The 23,357-nt window shown below is 41.4% G+C and overlaps 1 protein-coding gene across 1 annotated transcript in view; it reads right to left on the bottom strand.

Annotated features, from left to right (window-relative positions):
- The window catches only part of RFX6 (regulatory factor X6), a 213,607-nt gene that overhangs the window by 168,072 nt on the left and 22,178 nt on the right, over positions 1–23,357 (bottom strand). Inside the window, 3 exon segments of the mRNA XM_073673546.1 lie at positions 2,382–2,409; positions 7,457–7,534; positions 15,578–15,639. Coding sequence (XP_073529647.1) covers positions 2,382–2,409; positions 7,457–7,534; positions 15,578–15,639 — 168 coding nt within the window.

Below are 23,357 nucleotides of genomic sequence, written 5' to 3'. Positions count from 1 at the left end.
CTTTGTATTTTTATTCACAGACTGAGGCTATGAGTCTCATTACATCACACTCTGATTTATGCCTTTCTATCCCTATCTGTAATGATGAGCTGTGCGCCTCCTATACTTAAGCTGTGAAATCCTAAAACAACGGCTACTTTCCATGCCCTGATCTTTTGCAGTACATTTACAGTACCTCCTCTTTGGCTGCACTAGGTCATATGATGTGATGGCTGCAAGACATTATGGGAAAACCTTTGCAGCCCTGAGTGATGTCATGTGAGCCCATTCTTTGGCTGATGCAACCTTCAACAATGTGTGAAATGGTGTCAGACAATTTTTCTTTATCAAATCGAATCTCATATTGTTTAAATTCGTGAAAATGACCTGGTAATTTCATGAAACTCGACTTCAAGTTAGTTCACAAGAAAATTAAAGTTGATGTACACATCTAAAAAATAGATAAAATCTTCAAATCTTATTCCATAAGTATGAAGCAATTAAAATCCACATGCTGGTGATAGAAAAAAACACGAACATGTTTCTGAGGCTGTGTGCGCCCTTAGTCATAGAGAATCTTTCTTTAGGACTAAGGGCGCACACAGTGCCAGAAATGTGTCAGGGTGTTTTTTCTATCACCAGCATGTGGATTTTAATTGTTTCATACTTATGGAATAAGATTTAAAGATTTTATATATTATTTGGATGTGCCGATTAATTTTATTTTTCTTGGATTGATTTCCTGACTGTCAGAAGTATTTGAAACGGCATCCATTGCATACAAAGGACAGATCTATTCATTCACTGCACAGTGAGCGATTTATTGACTCCTTTCTTCAGAGTTCCAAGTTAGGGTAATTCACAGTGGATCGATTCTATCATCTCTAATATCTAATTAAATTTACCACTAATAGAAAGTATAATTTGTAACAAATTATACAATCTCAGGCTCACTGGTATACAGTATGTTGAAACTATCTAAAGTTAATTTCTCAAAGTGACATAGTTCAGATTTGAAAAATGGGACTTGGTCCTTAAGAACAAAATGAATTCTATCATTATGGGGTTACAGAGATGACATCTTTATTGTCTGGTATAGGAACAGTGTTGACAATAAGTAAAAATTAGAGCAATATGTAGGTGCCTGAGAGAACTTCTAAGCATCAATCAGTGTGCAAACCTTGTTCCATATAATAAATAAGAAGTTGGTATAAACTCATTTATGACCAGATGAAAGTTAAACTTTCATGTTGTTCTATATCAGCATAAAAGATGATTTAGGAGATAAAGCTTACAATCTCTGCTGTCAGAGTGAGCTCACTGACAGATTCACTTTTAACTTATTCTAAGTCTCTATTAACATACATATAGGCTGAAAAAGCCAAATGGTCAGGGATTTTTATTGAAACTCTATTTTGAGGGTTTTTTTTAGCCAAAACTAAATGCATTTAAGTAAAATAAATTGTCCCCTCAGGAGTCCACATCATTCATTTAGAGAAAGCAGGGACATGACAACACATGTGTACCACTGTCACTGTTAAAGGGGTGGTCTGAAGTCCAAAGTAATTTTCATTCTAAATCACTATTTAGTATCATAAGTTTAACTATTTACTAATACACTTGAATTAAAAAATTCCTATCCTTCCTTAACTAAACTATCTGCTTTTCTATTTTTTTTTTCATTTCCTTTTTGATGATGCTTTGTTTATGTATCTCATTGCATGCTGGGATAATGAAACAAAGTGCCATCAGGCGGAAGAGGCTGCAGTCACTGCTGCAGCCCATGCCCTTCCCTGAAATGAAGCATCATCAGTGACGTTCGCTTCAGAAACTGGGATAGTCCCTGTGTGATGGGGTCAGCAGTAATGAGCCAGCACCAGAGCACGTTGTCAGAATACCAGGTGTACAGAGACCAGCGCTGCCAATGATGTCACTAGTCTCTGCACACCAGGTATTCTGACAATGTGCTCTGTTGTCAGCTCATTACTGCTAATGAGGCGGCAACAGAGAACGCGCTGTCACTGTGCACATCGCACAGTGCACATGGTGCAGGGACTAGCCAAGCTCCTGAAACGAGCATCACTGATGATGCTTCATTTCTGGAAGGTTTGTTTTACAATATATCCAGGGAGGTCATGGTAAATTATAAAAAATCCTCAAGTTTTTTCTTTTACCTACTGGTTACATAATCATAGAAGACAAAGTAACATATTCCGACAGCTGATCAAACTTTTAGCTACTCCAAGGACTTTTATGTGATGGGAGAAAAGTCTGTATATATTAGAAAAAGGGGGAATTCAAAGTCAATGTATTGCTGCTTGTGTTTTTTGCAATGATGATTTAAAATACTGATGGCTATAAGTTTACTAATAATATACTCATATGTTGGATTTAAGACTTACCTCACTCTTCAGCTTGCTTCCAGAAAACCTTTTAAAAGATAAAAATAAAATTAATAAACTCTATAATCCAGTGTCAATAATATACAGTAACTGAATATAAGATAGTATGCATTGCATGATTGAATTATTTTAATATTGAGCATAGGTTAATATTATTAAATACAATAGCTGAACATTTAGTTTATAAAATTAAAACGCATGTACTTGTTTTCTGAACAGGTGCCCCAAGTTGTTATTATTATTATTGTTATTATTATTATTTCTTTGCTCGAAAATCCCAACAGTATGTATTGTTCTAAGTATTACCTACAATCCCCCTAAAACAGCTTCATATTCAAACATAGAGACCGACATGCCAGTTTAAAAAACATAAATCATGTATAAATAAATTTATTAAAATATACTCTTTATTAGTGCATACTGTAAATGCTTGTAAAAGTAATGAGGCAGGAAAACGGAATAACCTGAGCATATACCCTATCATGCACATATTTTTTCATCAGAAAGAATATATATATTATTATTTATTGATATCCTACTACTATGTGATGAATAAGTTGATACTCTTGTGTTATTTATACCTTGTAGTTTCAATTTAAGTTAAATTGTGTTATATGACCAGGTGTTTCTATAGGGTCTTTCTGCATTGTTTTTTCAGGGGGTTATTGATGTATTGTTTTATAGATTCTATTTTGTCTATTACTGAATTCTTTTGAGAGGATTTCTATTGTAATAGAGTATATTTTGATGAATATATATTATATGTGATTTGTTTTTTAAGCTAGCTTGTAAAGCGATATGTATTATTCTAAGTTAACCCTTTGAGGGCGATAAGTTAAATCAATTGAATTGTTTTCAGTTTAAGACTATGCACCAAATATATCCCTTGGGCCTGAAAGGATCTTTCATCGGTTTTAGCATGTTAAAGTGACCACATCATGGAATAGTGTCTGCAAAGCTGAATAATACATACAGTACAGATCAAAAGTTTGGACACACCTTTTCATTTAAAGATTTTTCTGTTTTTTCATGACTTTGAAAATTGTACATTCACACTGAAGGCATCAAAACTATGAATTAACACATGTGGAATTATATACTTGACAAAAAAGTGTGAAACAACTGAAAATGTGTCTTATATTCTAGGTTCTTCAATGTACCCACCTTTTGCTTTGATGACTGCTTGGCACACTCTTGGCATTCTCTTGATGAGCTTCAAGAGGTAGTCACCGGAAATGGTTTTCACTTCACAGGTGTGCCCTGTCAGGTTTAATAAGTGGGATTTCTTGCCTTATAAATGGGGTTGGGACCATCAGTTGGGTTGTGCAGAAGTCTTGTGGATACACAGCTGATAGTCCTACTGAATAGACTGTTAGAATTTGTATTATGGCAAGAAAAAAGCAGCTAAGTAAAGAAAAACGAGTGGCCATCATTACTTTAAGAAATGAAGGTCAGTCAGTCTGAAAAATTGGGCAAACTTTGAAAGTGTCCCCAAGTGCAGTTGCAAAAACCATCAAGCGCTACAAAGAAACTGGCTCACATGAGGACCGCCCCAGGAAAGAAAGACCAAGAGTCACCTCTGCTTCGGAGGATAAGTTTATCTGAGTCACCAGCCTCAGAAATCGCAGGTTAACAGCAGCTCAGATTAGAGACCAGGTCAATGCCACACAGAGTTCTAGCAGCAGACACATCTCTTCAACAACTGTTAAGAGGAGACTTTGTGAAGCAGGCCTTCATGGTAAAATAGCTGCTAGGAAACCACTGTTAAGGACAGGCAACAAGCAGAAGAGACTTGTTTGGGCTAAAGAACATAAGGAATAGACATTAGACCAGTGGAAATCTGTGCTTTGGTCTGATGAGTCCAAATTTGAGATCTTTGGTTCCAACGACTGTGTCTTTGTGCGACGCAGAAAAGGTGAACAGATGGACTCTACATGCCTGGTTCCCACCGTGAAGCATGGAGGAGGAGGTGTGATGGTGTGGGGGTGCTTTTCTGGTGACACTGTTGGGGATGTATTCAAAATTGAAGGCATACTGAACCAGCATGGCTACCACAGCATCTTGCAGCGGCATGCTATTCCATCCGGTTTGCGTTTAGTTAAACCATCATTTATTTTTCCACAGGACAATGACCCCAAACACACCTCCAGGCTGTGTAAGGGCTATTTGACCAAGAAGGAGAGTGATGGGGTGCTACGCCAGATGACCTGGCCTCCACAGTCACCAGACCTGAACCCAATCGAGATGGTTTGGGATGAGCTGGAGTGAAGGCAAAAGGGCCAATAAGTGCTAAGCATCTCTGGGAACTCCTTCAAGATTGTTGGAAGACCATTTCCGGTGACTACCTCTTGAAGCTCATCAAGAGAATGCCAAGAGTGTGCAAAGCAGTCATTAAAGCAAAAGGTGGCTACTTTGAAGAACCTAGAATATAAGACATATTTTCAGTTGTTTCACACTTTTTTGTTAAATATATATTTCCACATGCGTTAATTCATAGTATTGATGCCTTCAGTGTGAATGTACAATTTTCATAGTCATGAAAATGCAGAAAAATCTTTAAATGAGAAGGTGTGCCCAAACTTTTGGTCTGTACTGTATATATTTTTACAATTTCTCCCCGTTGTGGGGATATTAGCTGGTAAAGTTTAGATTCTAATTTATGTTAAGCCTAGGGGGGAGTTATGAGAAATTTTTCATCAGTGTGTGTAATGTTTTGCTTGCATGACATTGACCAGTCATAAGCAGTTAGCAACATACTAGGAAAAAAGAATACTGTTACGCTCGCGCTTGGACTGTTCAGCGTGAGCATGGATCATGGTCCCACTGTGCCATGGACGGAGGAGAGTCTGGATGGGGGTGACTAAGTGCCACACCAAGATTGACCTTGGATGTACAGCAACTGATGGTGCTGCGATCTATAGAGAGCCCGGGGGGGCGAGACCAGGTGCTACTCCAGGGTAGATCTCGGACACATGGCAGCTGACCCCCAAGGATTTATACAGGTCAGCACAGCTGATTCACAGAAAAGCAGGTACAGTCAGCCATAGCTGGTATACTGGCAGGAGGGTACTGGCAGACACATTTCATATACAGGTAGGCAGGTGTAGGACCCAGTTCAGACTGGACGGGCAGGAACAGCTTCAGGAAGAACTGGACAGACAGGGAACCGCAGATATTGAAAGGCAGGGAAACGCAGGTATGAAAAGGCAGAGAATCTCTGGTGCAGACAGGCAGGGAACCACAGGTGCGGACTGGCAGGGAACCGCCGGTGTGGGTAGGCAGGAACCACACGTGCAGACAGGCAGGGAACCGCAGGTGCGGACAGGCAGGGAACTGCAGTTGCGGACAGGCAGGGAACTGCAGGTGCGGACAGGCAGGAAACCGCAGGTGTAGACAGGAAGGAACCGCAGGTGCAGAAATGAAACAGGAGCATATTCACATAGAACAGTCAGGGTCAGGTTCACATAGGATGGACATAAGAACAGGTACACACAAGACAGACAGAGCCAGATTCACTCAAGTTACTTACAATGAAGTTGTAAGTGTACCTTCAAAGTACTAATCTTACACAGAGGCAACAAATTAGAGATAGGTACAGGTTCAGACACTGCAGGCTTTAGATCTGGTACTGGTTCAGACACTGCAGGTTGTAGGGATAGGTACAGGTTCAGGGTTTAGGCCTGAGTATTCAGCCCCCAGGGTGGCAGGAACAGGCAAGGATCAAATACAGGTACAGATTCAGGGTTCAGGGCTGGGCATACAGACCCAGGGAAACAGGACAGGACAGGATCTGGCAACTCAGTAGTTGCACACACACACTGAAAGAGAATGTTGCTCAGGCACCACCCAACAGGTGGAGGTGCCTTAACTACCAAGTACCTCCCAGCAATAGGTTGGGGACACATTAGGAATGCGTGCTGTTTCTTTAAAAAAACAGGACATGCACACGCGACTGCCCTAAGCATGCAGCCAGGAAAATTGCACAGCAAGCAGTGGACTAGCAGTTAGGAGCTCAGTGCACACAGCAAGCAGAAAACAAGGAGCTCACTGCACAGCCTGGACTGGTAAGTACGTCTGTGTCCCTGCATGGTGGAGGATGGAAAGCCATGCAGGGACGCAGGCAGTGGTGTTACAAATATGCCCACACAATAGCCTAGAACAGGCTTTCTCAGTTTGAGACATATGACAGATGGTCTGATCTCCTAACTGATCACACTGCAGAACTGTGTATCATTACAAAATGTGGTTAGTAGTGCAAAACTGAGTCTGAACACATATACTTAACAGTTTTCATGTCATATCAGACAGTGTGGGGGAGTGGCAGTACAGCAGAGCTGAGCTTTGCTCATTACAAAAACCTTTGCAGCTGCAGCTCTCCTCTCTTTGCATCTGTCAGCTCTGCACCACACTGACTGCAGTGAGATGAAAGCTGAAATGTGTATGTACTCACACTCCTTTCTGCTCTACTTCCTGCACTTTGTAATCACACACATCTGTGCAGTGAAATCAGTGATGAAATGAGACTGTCTATCATTACATGTCTCACACTGAGAAACCAGCTCTAAGTTATTATGGAGGGAGGGGGCGTGTTTTTCTTTCCACTGTACATTACTGTCTGCTTATGATTGGTCAAACTCATGCAGGGGAAGAAGTACACACCCACCAGTGAAAAATCTATAGTAACACTCCTGTCAACTTAACATAAATTATAACAAAAACATTACAAGCTAATATCTCTGCAATGTAAAGGAGAAACTAAAAAAGTAAAACTACATTTTACTCAGCTCTGCAGCCACTATTCCATGATGTCGCCAGTTTAACATGCTCAAACTTGTGAAAGTTTATCTTTCATGCCACACAGCTACTTTTAGAATGATGACATGCAAAATGTTGAATTTTAAATATACATCAACATTCTGTTTGTCAATAAAACAGTGATTAATGTATAAGTAAGTGGCTCCCAACATCCCAACATATGGCTCTCCAGATGTGAGTAGCTGTAGTTCTGCAAGAAGCACAGGATAGAGAGCAATGGTGTAAGCAATAGTGTAAGCAAGTAGTAAAACATTGTTTACCTTGTTAGTCCTTTTCCTGAGTAAACTGAATGATAATAAGCACTGCTTTCCTTTATTCCAATGCCGTAATAATGGTATCTGTGACAAACAACAAGAAAAATTGCTAGTATTGGAGAGAAGAAAAAATAATACTATGTATACCAATATGTAGCATATTTGCTGTTTTCAAGATTTTCTTCAATTACTTTTTATCACTATTGTAGCAGAAATCCCTCAATTTCTTGTACTTTAACTTTTCAAAAAATAATTAACAAAAACAGCAATGTGTCTGCTAAAAGTTGCATACCTATAGTGATTGAAATGGACGCAGATAAGACTGGGCATCTAAGCCAGGGATCCCCAAGGCCTACCTCACAACCATTGTTGACATTAAGCTCCATAGCTTAAAGGGAATTTATTAAAATAAAAACTATTTAAAAAATGTAAAATATTAATGTTGTATTTTTTCATTTTTTTATATTGTTTAATGGTATAACATAGGAAAGATGATATACATTTTTTTATATTTTGAACATTTAAACAGCAAAGGGAGCAGCTGTTTACATTTGACAAGGGGCATGCGGTGTGCACAGATGATGCCACCACATCATAGGGGATGGGGTCAGAGACCAACCCTACTCTTTTATTGCATCTGTCTGCCATATTTATTGTCAAAATGTCATGCTGTAACACATTGCACCCAGGCAAATACAAATGGCAGCCCTCAATAGCTGATGAAAAAAAATTCAATAAAAAAAAAATTACACTAGTTAATTTTATACTGTTTAAAAAATATATTTAATCATATTTACAAATTATTAATAAAAACAAATTGTAATAGATCTTCTTTAAAAACTCTCATTGACTGAGAGTACATCTACTGTCAGCCCAAACATAGAGAAAACTGTCCAGCCAAAGAAACAGGAACCTGAATAATCGGTATTCTGTGTGAATAGGGGAGCAGCCTGTGTTAAGAACAGGAGCGAGGGGGCAAAAGTAGAAGTGTGAGTGAGGGCCATGTATAATGTAGAGGAGCATGAAAACTACTCTGGGCTATAGTGTGAGAAAGTGAGGGCAATAGCTTATCATTTAGTGTGAGAGGGTGGGTGTCTAACTTTTCTAGTCATTGGGGTCTATTCATCAAGACCAGCGATTCTCTCACTCATCTTAATGAAGGATTGTTTTGGCGCTGACGGTTCAGAATCAATAAAAGGGTGCAGATTAATCCACAGCCTCTGTTGTAGCAAGAATTGTGGTGTAGCAAACGCTGACGCTCATCATAAATTTGATGAGTGGGGGTCACCACGCCCCGTCACGCCCCAGCTCTGCCCACTTTGTTGGAGCTGGACATGAAGATGCCAAAAGTCACATTTTTTGTGCAACCTTGCGTTTGCGCAAAAAAAAATGAAACTTTTCAAAGCATTTTTCACCAGACATCTGCCAAAAAAAGCTTTACTGAATCAACCCCTTAGTCTTCATATTATAAAGGCAGCTCTGGAATCTGGAAAAGTAAGTAACCCATGGACATCAAGTATATAACATTAACCCTTTGTCTGGAATAGATCTCCTGAGATACATGTATTGATCCCTTTCTTCCTCTCTAAATTCCTACCTCACTAGCTATAAAGATTTACAGGAAACTTTGCTTACTGCACTATAACCATGACTGGGTTGCTAATGCTGAATTGATGGGTCACTTGGTGATGCAACTGAAAGTTATAGGTGGCTCACAACATGTGTAAAAATATAGGGGGCAAATTGAAGCTAATCCTACCATTAATTATCTCTCTATTGCAACCTTAGAGTATAAAGTATCTTTTTATTATGATTCTGCATCTATTACATCGGCATTCTGACTTTATAGTTTGCTCTGTCCCTGCACTTTAATATGGTGATATCACTATGATTGCTCCTGTTTTTACCCTAGTTTAATCTTCAATATCTCAATATCTATAGCATCCCTTAATAAAGATTTTACTGATTTTTTAACTCTTTACTGTTACATCACTGTCTTCATAATATCTTTGTACTGTGACATCGCTGTGTTGTTCTCATAAGTCTTTGACATCACTGTCTTTATTGTACTTCCAGAGATGCAACTGTATATTATAACATCATTGTATTCTTTATCTCTGTATCGTGGCATTATTGTGAGTTTTCACAATTTTTTGATGTTGAACTGGACATAGAATATAATAATGGCTGCATAGAGGAATAACATGTTTTATTATTTATTTATTTATTTATTTATTTTATTTCGCCTCTCCATTGTGGAGATATTAGCAATAAAATTATTTGGCCCCTAATGAGTTAATTATAGTTAAATCCAAGTGGATGTTATCAGATAGTTTCAATGGGGGCTTGTACTTCTCTCTGTATGATGCTTGCCAATCACAAGCAGACTGCAACACTCAAAGAAAAGAAGAACATGCCCTCACCAGAGCATAGAATAGGTTTCTCATTGTGAGATACAGCTTTGATTTCCTGGTCTAACCTCCTGAATAAATCAGTGTTGGGAAGAAGCAGCACAGCTGAGTTTAGCTGTGTCATATTCCAAACCCTTCAGCTCTCCTGCTTTCAAAGCATGGTCACCTCTTCTGTACTGACCATCCCCTCACACTGTCTGTTCAGAGCAGAGAGCTCAAAGTATCAGTATCACACTTATGTCTGTAGTGCTCAATTTGTAATCACTCAAAGCTGGCATTATATCTTACACAGGAAAAGTTCAGAACAGGCAGATTACTCCTGTGTGAGATGTAATGACAGCCCTGATCTCACTGCAGACCGATTGCAAGTTGCCTGAGCTCAGTAGACATAAATGTGATTATTGACACATCTTCTAACAGGCAGCATAGGGGAGGGGCAGCACAGCAGATGTGACTGCACTAGGAGAGGAGGAGCTGATAGAAGGATTTGTAATGTGACACAGCTACACTTAGCTGCACTGCATCCTCCCCCCCACACTGACTTATCAGGAGGTTAGCACAGGAGATGAGAGCTGTATCATTACATCCCACACACTGGAAAACATGTTCTTTTTAACCTTGTATGTGGACGCCTGCTTATGATTGGCAGAGCTGGCAGCGCTATCAGAGGAGAGTTACTAGAACTGTTTGTAATGAGACTCAACTCTGCAATACTGCCCATACCCCACACTGACTGCCAGAGATGAGAGCTGAAAGTTATCAGCTAATCACACTCAGGACTCCTGTGCGTCAGCAGGTTATCACTCTGCAGTGAGAAGAGCAGACTGGTAGTCAATACATGTTTCATCCTGCGCCTGCTCTAAAGGCCCCGTCACACTTAGCGACGCTGCAACGATCCCGACAACGATATGACCTGTCAGGGATCGTTGCTGCGTCGCTATGTGGTCGCTGGTGAGCTGTCAAACAGGCAGGCTCACCAACGATCAGGGGAGCAGCGACATCGTGGAAAGAATCTTTCCACGATGTCCTGCTCCCGGTTGCCAGCCTGCTGCTGAAGCAGGAGCAGGCTGGTAACCATGGTAAACATCGGGTTACTAGGGGCACACGCGCACCTAGTAACCCGTTGTTTATCATGGTTACCAGCCTGATCGCTACTCCCGCTGGTCACACACAGCGATGTGTGCTGACCAGCGGGAGAGCAATGACCAAAAATGGTCCAGGACACTTTGCAGCGATCAGCGACCTCACAGCAGGGGCCTGATCGCTGCAAAGTGTCACACATAGCGACATCGCTGGTGAGGTCGCTGTTGCGTCTCCAAAACCGTGACACAGCAGCGATCTCGCTAGCGATCTCGCTATGTGAGATGGGGGCTTAAGCTATTTTGGGGTGTGTTCTTCCCCCAGTGTGTTGCTGCCTGCTTATGAGTCATCAGCATCAGAAAGAGGAAGAAGTACACACCCGCAGTAAAATCTCTCTACTTGGACTTAAGCAAATAACTGTTTAGGTGCCAAATAGTTTGATTGCTAATGCTAATATCTCTGCAATGACGAGGCGAAACAAAAAAAAACAACAACAAAAAAATTGTTTTATTCTGTTCTGTAGCGTATTGCACTTTGTGTCCAGTTCAGTGTGAAAAATTTGGTGAAAGGTCCTTTTTAAAATTGGAAACTGCATTTGGATTGAGGTATAAAAACGGAAGCCATATGAATACCAAACGGATGACAATACAGATGAAAAAATATATGTTATTTTCTTTATTAAGATTGAATGATTTTTTCACATGCCTGCATGAATTTAGCCTAATAATTATTTTATTTAGTACATCACTGTACAAAAAAAACTGTGATTTGACCATGATGTTTGAACATCCCTAGCTGTACTCAGCCTGTATCTTGAACAAAATATACCACCTCGCATTTGCAAGTGCATTTTACATTTTGGCAGAATTTTATTCTGGCTATGTGACATAATGGTTAAGGGCCCCTATAAGTACGTGAGTCACGTACTTGTTCTATCTAGAACATTTACCCATTATAGTCTATAGGGCTTCACATTTGCCAGTGTTTTTTGTTGGACGACTGATCCGTAAAATATCATGGAAACGTACATTTTTAATTGGAGTCACAGATCCAAATTACCCTTACATATCTATTGGTCCATGAAAATAACAGACAGCACACAGATGACATTAGTCAGCTTATTTAAACAGTTTAAATCACTGATGGTAAAAAATGAACCACTGACCAAACACTGATGTAATTCAGATTAAAACCACTTATGAACAATGGTCATTCTTTTTACATACCAGAAAAATCACAGACGACTGAATGTGACCTCAGTAGCCCATTACATGTGCGTATTATACGGACGTCTATTGTCTGTAGTAAAATCAGATATCACACGGACAGCACAGTGACCGAGTGTCCACGTGAAAAAAGAAATCGCAACATGCACTATTGTCTCCCATATTTCGTATTAGGCTGTGTGCCCACTACGCCTTTTTTAAGCATTTCTGCAGCGGCAATTCCCATGCAGAAATGCTTAAAAAATGCTTGGTAGAAGGATTGCAATGTTCTCCAATGATAATCCGCATGTGCTGTGCACATGCTGCGGAAATTTCCGCTTCAGATTATCTTTGCCGAAAAATCCGCAGCCCTACCAATTATTTTGCATAATCGCGGCGTTTTCGCCGCCATTGACTTGCATTGAATCGCTTAATATCCGCATGACTACATGTGCAGATGCGGATATTAAGCGAATCAATGTGCGGATGGTAACTGGGTCTGGAGAAGAGGAGACTCTCCTCCAGACCCGGGTACCATAGTACCTGTAAAAAAAAAGAATTAAAATAAAAAATATACATTATACTCACCTTCTGATGGCCCCCCGTCTCCTTAGCGATGCGTCCTGGTTCCCCATTCCCCGGCGGCTCTCGATGGTCTAAAAGGACCTGCCATGGCGTCATTTAGTCATGTGATGGGTCACGCGACCGCTGACGTTGGCGGTCGCGTGACCCGTCACATGGCTAAATGACGTCATGGCAGGTCCTTTTACACAACCGCGAGACACCAGGAAGACCGGACGCATCGAATAAGGAGACTGGGGGCCGTTAGAAGGTGCATATAATGTTTTTTTTTTATTTTTTACCGTTTTTATTCTTTTTTTAACTAACTTGGTCACACTATATAAAATCCATGCCGTTTGCATGGATTTATATAGTGTGACCAAGTTGTCAAGCACTTTCCAAGTGATGCTAAAATTGCTTATAAAGCGCTTGACAACCCGCATGCGAAAATGCATGTGAAGAACGCTTCACATCCGCTTGTCCCTGGCAGGAAAACGCATGTACAATCCGCATGTACAATCCGCATGCACAATCCGCATGTACAATCCGCATGCGTTTTTTCTACCAGGGAGACGCAGAAACGCTCAGGAAAAAATCCGGAGCATTTCTGCATCATGGACACATAGCCTTAGGCTATGTGCCCACGTTGCGGACCTGAAGCATATTTTTTACGCTTCTCCCTGGCGGGAAAATCGCATGCGGATATTACATGCGGTTTTCCCGCCAGGTAGAAGCGTTTGTGAGGCGTCTTTGCATGCATTTCCGCATGCGGGTTCTCAAGCACTTCTCCAAGCATCACTTGGAAAAGTGCTTGACAACTTGTTCAGAATGGTAAAAAATAAAAAAATAAACTTTATACTCACCTTCTGATGCATTCTCTGCCCCGTCCGGAGGCTTGAGCGGCTCACGCTGTTGTGTGCAGGACCTGCGGTGACGTCATTGAGTCATGTGGTGGGTCACATGACTCAATGACGTGGCAGGTCCTTCAGACAACAGCGCGACGGAGGGAAAACATCAGAAGATAAGTATAAACTTTATTTTATTCTTTTTTTTACAGGTTCTTTGGTACCCAGGTCTGGATGAGAGTCTCCTCTCATCCAGACTTGGGTACCATCCGCACATTGATTCCGCTGCGCTTCCGCAAAATTAATGAACATGCTGCGGATTTTTGACCGCAGCATATACGTTGCGGAAAAATCCGCAGCATGGGCATTGACATTGCGGAATGCCATTGGGGACCATGGGGTGCGGATATACATGCGTTTTTCAAGCGTTTACGCTGCGGAAATTCCGCAGCATATACGCTTGAAAAACACGTGGGCACACAGCCTTAGATTGAACTATTAGGCTGTGTGCAGACGTTACATTTTTGCTGCGTGTTTCAGTGCAGATTTGTCACAAAACCATCCATATTGCAACTGATTTTTATGGATATATTGTCCTTATTAACATAGAAAACTGTATTTGATAAGGCACATTTTTAACTATTGATGTATAAATACAGATGCCACACAGATGTAAGAAACGCATACACTGATTGCACACGGATGGAATATGGAGAACAATATGAGTTTTCTGGATGAAAATCTGATGATTTTTCTTGCACTCATCTAACATTACTTTTCAACTCAGGAGTGCAGCTATACCAGGTACAGAAGTAGTAGTCCGATGTGGACACTGGGCTCAAAATTCATCCTGCCACATAAGATACGTAATATAAGGCCACATTCACACACTGAGTATTTGGTCAGTTTTTTACCTCAGTATCTGTAAGCAAAACACAGGTGAGGAGCAATCAGAGTAAAAGTATAATAGAAACACGTCTCCACTTCTGGATTTATCACCCACTCCTGGTTTTAGCTTACAAATACTGAGGTAAAAAACTCACCAAACACTGAACGTGTGAACATGGCCTCATACTTTTCCTCTAATTGTTCCACTCTTGATTTTGGCTTACAAATATTGAAGTAAAATACTGACCAAAACCGTGTGAACGTGGCCTAAATGGCACATTATTGATGAGGGACTCTGTTACAGATTTTGCTTTTAAGGCCACGTTCCCACCTTCAGTATTTGGTGAGTTTTTTACCTCAGTATTTGTAAGATAAAACCAGGAGTGGGTGATAAATCCAGAAGTGGTAACGTGTTTCTATTATACGTTTCCTCTGATTGTTCCTAGCCTGGTTTTGGCTTACGAATACTGAGGTAAAAAACTCACCGAATACTGATCATGTGAACATGGCCTAAGAGCGGGGCACAAGCAGGTTTCAGTATAACTAAATGTCATTTATAATAGCATGCAGAGGTAAACGTAGTAAATATACACTGTCTATTATGGTCTACTATTTTTACTAATTCTCTCAGCTTTTTTTGTAGCATAAAATTTCAATTTATCCACTTGTTGGTCTTGAAAGGAGACTGATATTTAATTTGTTACATTTATGGCTTCTTTATTTGAATGATACTATACATTTCCTGCGACATATGTTCACTTTTTGTGTGTGCACCCGTAAGTCCTCATGTTATCATGCAGTGCCACAAACAATGACTGATAAGCAGATTGATATAAGGAAGCTATCTCAAGCCTGCAATAACATGTTATCATGAGACCAGCTGTCATCAGGTTTTTTTTTTTTTCTACTAGCAAAATCACATCTAATAAATAAGGTTGACGTTAGATTTCATTCTTTATCTTAATATATATGATGCATTTTCTATGAGGCTGTCATTTAGTCATGCAGTTCACTCTCAGCACCATAAAATAAAAAGGAACTTAGCATTTTATTGCCCAGAAGGATTTTGTGTAATTGCGGGGGTAATGACAAGCAGCCCAGATCATTTGCACAGTGCACATAAACTACTAGTCTTACTTTGAATGACCTCTGGTGCCTAATCTTCTGGTGGTCAGAAGTGGGAACTTTTGACGAATTGTCTGCAAAACAGCAATTAAAAAACTGTATTTACTTAAGTGTTCCAGATATGAAAAAGGTTAAACACAATGCATCTTGATATTACATATAGTTTGCTACTATGGCTTTTCATTATCATAATAGTTTAATGAGGTTGTGCAGAATAATGAAACATGGCTGCATTCCTGTCTATTGGGTGGGAGTTCTGTATTGCAGCTATTCTCTAAGGCTGTGTGCCCACGTAGCGTTTTTCAAGCGTTTATGCTGCGGAATTTCCGCAGCGGAAACGCTTGTGAAACGCTAGGTAATCCTCACCCCATGGTCCCCAAGGGGATTCCGCATGTTCTATGCACATGCTGCGGATTTTTCCTCAGCGTTTATGCTGCGTACAAAAATCCGCAGCATGTCATTTAATTTTGCGGAAGCGCAGCGGAAGCCCCGCCATTGACTTGCATTGAAAAGCATAGAAACCGCGACTGTACATTTGTACAAGCGGCTTCTATGCGTCTCTATGTGCCGATGGTACCCTGTTCTGGAGGAGAGGAGACTCTCATCCAGACCTGGGTACCATTGTACCTGTAAAAAAAGAATAAAATAACAAATAAAGTTATATTCACCTGTCCGGTGGCTTCTCTCTGAATGCCGCCATCGCTTGAGGACCTGCGGTGACGTCACAGTCATGTGACCGCAGGCCCTTCACCGCTCTGTCTCGCGATATGCCGGCAGCCGGGAACCAGACAGGAACGAGCGCTGCAGCCACGCCGGGGCCTCGGGGGTGAGTATAGCTTTATTTGTTTTAATTTTTACGGTCACACTGTATAAATCCATGCCGTTTGCATGGATTTATACAGTGTGACCTAGTTGTCAAGCACTTTCCAAGTGATGCTATCGCCTGGAAAGCGCTTGTCAATCTGCATGCGGAAACGCATGTGAATCCGCATGTGGATACGCATGTATTCTGCAGGAAAAACGCATGCACAATCTGCATGCGTTTTTTCTGCCAGGGAGATGCAGAAATGCTGCAGAAATTTTCTGCTTCATTTCTGCATCGTGGGCACATAGCCTAAGGAAGTAAATGGGGCCGAGCTTTAATACCATACAGACCCTGTGGAAAGCCGCAGCACTGTTTATGGAAGAAACATGTTTTTGCTTTATTTTTTATTATTTTGTACAGCCTCTCTACATTTCATTGCATTTTTCTTGAATTTAATAGATATTTTTTATTGGGAGGATTTTTTTTTCTAGGTCAAAAATGCTGCAGCTAGATGCTACTTTAAAGACTGTAATGAAATGTATAAAGGTCTTAGGCTATGTTCACACACGTTGCGTTTTGCAGCGTATTTTGCTGCAGATTTTTATGGAAATTTTCAGCTGCATTTTGCAGTACCAGCAAAGTCTATGATAAACCAGAATTCTCTGTTCATACATGTTGTTTTCTTTTTTTGCTGTGTATTTTGTGACTTGGTTGTGTTTTTGGAAAATAGAGCATGCCACTTCTTTCAGCGTTTTGCAGCAGAATGCGCACCTACGTTTTTGCTGTGGATTTGCATTTCTTCACCCATATGTAGTAATGGGTGGTCAAAAAAACGCAGCAAAAAACGCACCAAAACGCACCAAAACCTGCATTTTTAACGCAGCTGTTTTACTGCCAGAGAAAAGTTAGCAGCAGATTTAAAGCAGAAAAAAACATAACGTGTGTGAACATAGCCTTATAATATTTTGTTGCATATTTGGGACCAATCTTGCTTTTTTGCTTTTTTTCCTAAATCTTCTCTGAAGGAGTTTGAAAACACTAAGGGCTTGATTGATCAAAGATTTCACAGCAGAATTCTGTTGTAAAAGCTTTGAAAACACAGACTTTTGCATTTTCACTCCAGTTTCTCCCAGCTCCGATAAAATGGGTGGAGTTAGAGTGGGATGGGGTGTAGCAGGCTCGTCATCGAGCTGTGGAATTCCCTACACCAGAAATCTCACTCCAGTATCTGATTAAAATAAGATTTCTGGCTTGCCAAGCAGAGGTGCACTCCTCTTGACAGACACTTCAGATTCATGAAGAGGCATGCACTTCATCAAGACTAGAGTGCAATGCCGATCTTGATGGTTCAGGTACTAAATGTTTAAGATATGTCAAAATACAGAATACCACTAAAAGTACTTGTAAAAAATGTCATAAAGATATACAATAGATCTGCACTGTGGATTTACAGTGGATCTCCACCTTGATTCAATATATCATTTGTAGGTTCATAACTCTATATGGATGAATTTCCTAATATTTTTTTATAAATACTTTTACCATAAACAGTCTTAGGGCTCTTTCACAGATCAGTATGTCCGGTACTTGGGGTGACAGTTTCCACACGTACTGGAGACACTGACACACGTAGACCCATTCATTTAAATGGGTCTACTCACATGTTATTGTGTTTCCAAGGACCGTGTCTCCATGTGATCCACACGTAGACATGTCCATTTTTGGCTGGCAGCACAGATCAAATGGACCGAATAAAATCAATGGGTCCATGTAAACACGCGCTTCACACGGATGCCATCCGTGCGACACTACCGGCGCTTGGGAATCAGTGTACAGTTAGTGCTGTTCCCAAGCGCTGGGTGCTGAACGCTGCCCTCATCAAAGTCTCTGCTGCCGCTTCGATCAGCATCAGCAGGGGACAATGATAATAGTAGTAATCTGCTCCCACTGTGTCCACCTGAAAAATAAGAATAAAATAAAAAAATTCTTATGCTCACCTGTCCTCTGTGTCCCCCCCTGTAATCCACCTGACCGCTCATACCGAGGAACCTGGGAGAATGACTCACTGAGTCAGCGCGTAATTCTCCCCGGCTCCTCGGCTTGAGCGGTCGCATGGATTACAGCGGGGGACACTTAGGACAGGTGAGTATAAGGATTTTTTTTATTTTGTTCTTATTTTTACAGGGGGACACAGTGGGAGCAGAATACTACTCTCTTCATGGTCCCCTGCTGGTACTGATCGCAGCGCCGGCAGGGGACAGTGATGAGGGCAGCATTCAGCACCCGGCGCTTGGGAACAGCGCTAACTGTACCACTGATTCCCAGGCGCCGGTACTTGTGCTCATGATGCAGCACATGGGTGGCCCATGGTTGCCACACATGTGCCACACAGGTGCACATGGACACACAGACACGGATATCTCCAGTACTGTTTTTTCTGGTACCAGAAATATCAGAACGTGTGAAAAAGCCTTATTAATTATTTCATTGATGGTATGCAGTAACCTCTGAAGCTCCATCTAGTGGTGTCTGTAGGGAGTCAGCATATTATGTTTTAACTCCTTAGTCATAAGTCACTAAAAATAGTATGAAGCTGTCTCAGAAACTGAGCCTGCTTCATACTAGACAGATGCCCGCTATGTTACATAGCTAACATCTGCCTGCAACTACAGAGTTCGAGCGCTTAAATTCCACTGTCAATCTCGGCCATAGGCTGAGCTTCAAAGGAGAAGTATAATTTCACTATATACTTCAATACTTTTGTATTATATTGTAGAAGAAATCAAATGCGAACAAAAATTCAAATCCCTTAAGGGGAATAAAAAATAAAATAAAATTAAAAGTTTTAAAAAATGTAAAAAATACATACAAGTTTAAATCACCCCCTTTTCTCTGTTAAAAAATAAAGAATTTAAACATTAAAAAAATAAACATATTTGTTATTTTTGTGTCCAACAAATTTGGTCTGTTCAAATATAAAATTATTACATTGTAGATTCCACATTGAAAAGAGAAACAATTCCAGAATTGCCATTTTTAGATTGCAGCACTTCCCAAAAATGCAGTAAATAGCAATAAAAATGTGATATCAATTCCAAAATGATAGCATTAAAAAAGCTAGATCAGGGTACAAAAACAAGCTCTCATACTGCTCCATTAATGTAAAAAGACAAAAAAGTTAGAGGTCTAAAAAAACAGCAATACAATCAATTTTTTGCACACGTTTCAGATATTTTTCACTAGTAAAGTAATGATAATCTGGAATGTTTGGTATTGCCGTAACTATACTACCAAGTAGAATCATGTTGGCTTGTTGTTTTAACTACAAAATGAATGTTGTAAAGGCAAAAAAAAAAAAATTGCAGAATTGCTGTTTTTTTCACAATTTCACTTTACTTTGCATTTAATCCTGTCTTCCAGTAAATTGTATGATAAAATTAATGGTGCCAATGAAAAAATAGAAACGTTATGGCTCTCTTAACAAGGGAAGGTAAAAACAAAAGCGCAAAAATGAAAAGGTCCCTGGTCTTTAAATGGTTACAACTATGTCTGTATGGATAGACATAGATTATATTTTTCCCTGAAATGCTATGGCAGAGACTGGTGAATTAACTATGGCAGCACTGGGAGTAGGCGGACAAATGTTGTCGAGGGCTGTGTTCCTCGACAGGATCTTAAAAATATTTTCTCTGGAATGCTGGAGCATTTAATAGAATATATAGCTGGCTGCAATCATGCAGACAGGCTCTGATTAGTGATGAGCGAGCACACTTGCAAGTACTTTGTACTCGCCCGAGCATCTCAGTACTCGAGATGCTCGGAGCTCGCCGAGTACGTGCGAGATGCTCGGGTGGATGCTCGGGTCCCCTCCCTGCATGTTTTGCGCTCTTTAGAGCGGCAATCAACATGCAGGTATTGCCTGCCACTCACTGTAATGCCGCAGCCATGTTGGTTGTGGCATTACAATGATTGGCTGGCCGCACAGCGTCATCAGACCTGGAGCCGCTGTACTTTTCAGTCTACTCCGCAATCAGGCAGTGTAGGGAGAGGTGCTTCTCAGCTAGGGAGAGATTTGGTTGTGTACTAGGTAGTGTAGGGAGAAAACAAGTACATTACATATTTCCATCTCAACAAACAGTCCTTCTGAGGACTAATCCATCTGCTGAGATATCAGGCAGGCGGTTGACGCGCCCCCTGGGCCAGTGTTGTTTGGGGGATACCCGGAGCCGGATCAAATGGGGGTTGTAGTCTCCGAGTGGCGGTGACCCGGTCCGTGCCCAGGGTGTCAAGCTCAGTGTGTGGCAGTCCTACAGATGTTACTGGATGTTCTTTAGTGTCGACTACGCCACCCGTTGATTTGCGGTCACTACGGCCGCCGCTGCAGCAGGGTCCGCTGAGGCTGGTGGTGTGTGTGCAGCTCAGGTAGTATAACCCCCAACGGGAGGGGTATAGCCTCAGGGGGTCAGTTGCAGAGGATGGTGGTTGTGGAGGTGCAGTGAGGATGGTAATGAAACTCAGAGTCGGGCTGTGCAGTTCAGGGTCTTTACTTACTGCTGTTGTTCTGGTCACTCCGGCCTTGAGTGACCGCCCGAGCCGTGCTGCGTCCACCAGGTCCTGGACTCGGCCAACCCCCAGGTGATTCTGGAGCGTGGTCCTGAGCTCCCTTTCTGACTTGTCCTTCTCTCTGGCCTTCCCCACCAGGGATCCACCTAAGTCCGGCTCCCTCGGGCCTCTTGTTGGTAAAACCCTTGTCTCTGGGTTCCCTGACCCTATGCACGGTTTGCCTTCCGGGTGGATTTAGTGGGTGGTCGTGGCAGATCCTGCCCACGACCTCCGGTCTCTGGCTAAGGATTAGTGCCCTCCACCAGCTTGGGATCCGGTACCCTTGTGCCAACTCTTCACCCTCTGGTCTAATTTTGGGTTCTTGGAGTTCCCTCTTCTCCCCCTCTGGGTCCTTCTTTTCTCCTCTCTCTCACTCTCTTGGCCTTGGAGCTGGCTGAGCTGCTCTGCTTGTCTGCCCAAACCTCTACAAAAGACTGACAGACTGACTGACTGACTGACCCTGATCTAAGATGGTTCCCACCTTATATACTCCCTCTATGTGTGAGCTCAGGTGACCAGCACCCAATGAGCTCCTAGCACTACCCAGACTGCTCCCCCTATCTGCCCCTACACTACTGGGATGTTCCACCCCCCTCCCACTCCAGCCAGGGACAGACACTGTCGTACCTGCACATTTCTCTAGTGGGAGTACCATTGATCTGTCCCCCGGAAATGGGATGTATGTAGTGCATGCAGCCTACTGAGCTCAGTTCCACACTCCATCCTTACCCGGGAGTGGAATACCACACCTCTGGGTTGAGGTGTAATACCCCTGTAGCAGCCGAATCCTCAGGGTGCTACACGGTGTATATAGGCAGGCAGGATATATAGCAGACTGCAGTGCACATAGCACAAGAGGCTCCATTCCAATTCTGCCTTCTGCTGCTGTTAGACATTTTTAGACATTTCTAGACAAAGGCCCAGGTCTCAGGGGCCAAGAATAATTTTTTTTGGATCTTAATACTCATTATTTGCTTAAAAAGCAGTCCAGAAAACACAGTTTTTCTGCGTCATTTGCTTGTTGGCACTGCAGAATACAGCCAGGTCCTTTCCATATTACAGTGCTAAAAATCCAGCTATTTAAAACTGTGGTTTGTCCGTCACACGGATCACATATAATTGTGCTGAAAATACTGCCATTTCTGGCCTCCATTCAAATTTTTTTTTCAGTGTGTCAGCAAAGTTTTTGGCACCAGTTTGCTGTTCAAAATAGTAACCTACAGGCCAGGTATTTAAAACTGTGGTTTGTCCGTCACACGGATCACATACACTAGTGGCCAAAATTGAAGCAACACCTGCAGTTTTTCACCATCACCTATGTTTAATGAAAGTTTTCACTGACATACTTGAACACACGCGCTCTTCTGCGATATTTATTTTATGTTTGTTTATAGTGACCTGGGTGTGATTTAAGACCAATATTGTGCGATTAAAAGGGGTTTTTATATTTTAAAGCCAGTTTGTCATCAAAAGGTAAGCAATTACATGTTTTCATTCTCAAATGTTCAATGACTATTCGAATACCACGTAAAAAGCCATTTTTGAATGCCTCACAGCATCAGAAATGTCTGCAGTGGGCCAAAGAACATTCTAAATGGACCATTGAATGGAGAAATGTTTTATGGAGTGATGAGACATGCATATCCATCTTTGGCAGCGACGGTGTCCACTACGTTCGGCGACGACCTGGAGAGGATTGCTTACCAGAGTGTACAGCACCCATCATGAAGCATCCTCTGAGTGTTATGGCATGGGCCTGCATGTCCAGAGATGCAGTTGGTAGGCTGCAGGTAATTGAAGGAACAGTTAATGTTGAAAAGTACATCAAGGAAGTCCTTCAGCCTAAACTCATTCCTTCGGCACGTGATGTATTTGGTGAAGGGACACCGTTTATTTTTCAGCAAGATGGAGCCCCATGCCATACAGCTAAAAAATGTCTTTCTTGGTTCAAGGACAAAAATGTTCAGCTATTGAATTGGCCAGGAAACAGCCCAGATCTCAATCCTATTGAGAATGTCTGGGCTCGGCTCAAAAGAGCGGTGTCAAAACGGCGGGCTTCAAGCAAGCAGAAACTCATTGCAGCCATTATCAAATCATGGTTTCATATCATCACACAATCTGATTTAAACCAACTGGTAGATAGCATGCCAAGTAGATGCCAGCCAGTCATCAAGTCCAAGGGCTATCCAACTACGTATTAACATTTTAGAGTTAGATATGAAAATAGGACAAATAAATGGCTTTTCTCCCACAGTCATCTGAGTGACAATAGTGTCCAAATTCTTGACAAATGAACAAATTGCCTGCTAATATTGTGTTTCTATATGAGATTTTGTTATTTCTATTTAAAAACTTTACTGTGAAATCAAAAACAATCAAGAAATT

Source organism: Phyllobates terribilis, unplaced genomic scaffold (genome assembly GCF_046119375.1).
Source record: "Phyllobates terribilis strain yellow unplaced genomic scaffold, ASM4611937v1 Scaffold_3__8_contigs__length_932513732, whole genome shotgun sequence".
NCBI lineage: Eukaryota > Metazoa > Chordata > Amphibia > Anura > Dendrobatidae > Phyllobates > Phyllobates terribilis.
This window is presented reverse-complemented; position numbering and strand designations above follow the sequence as displayed.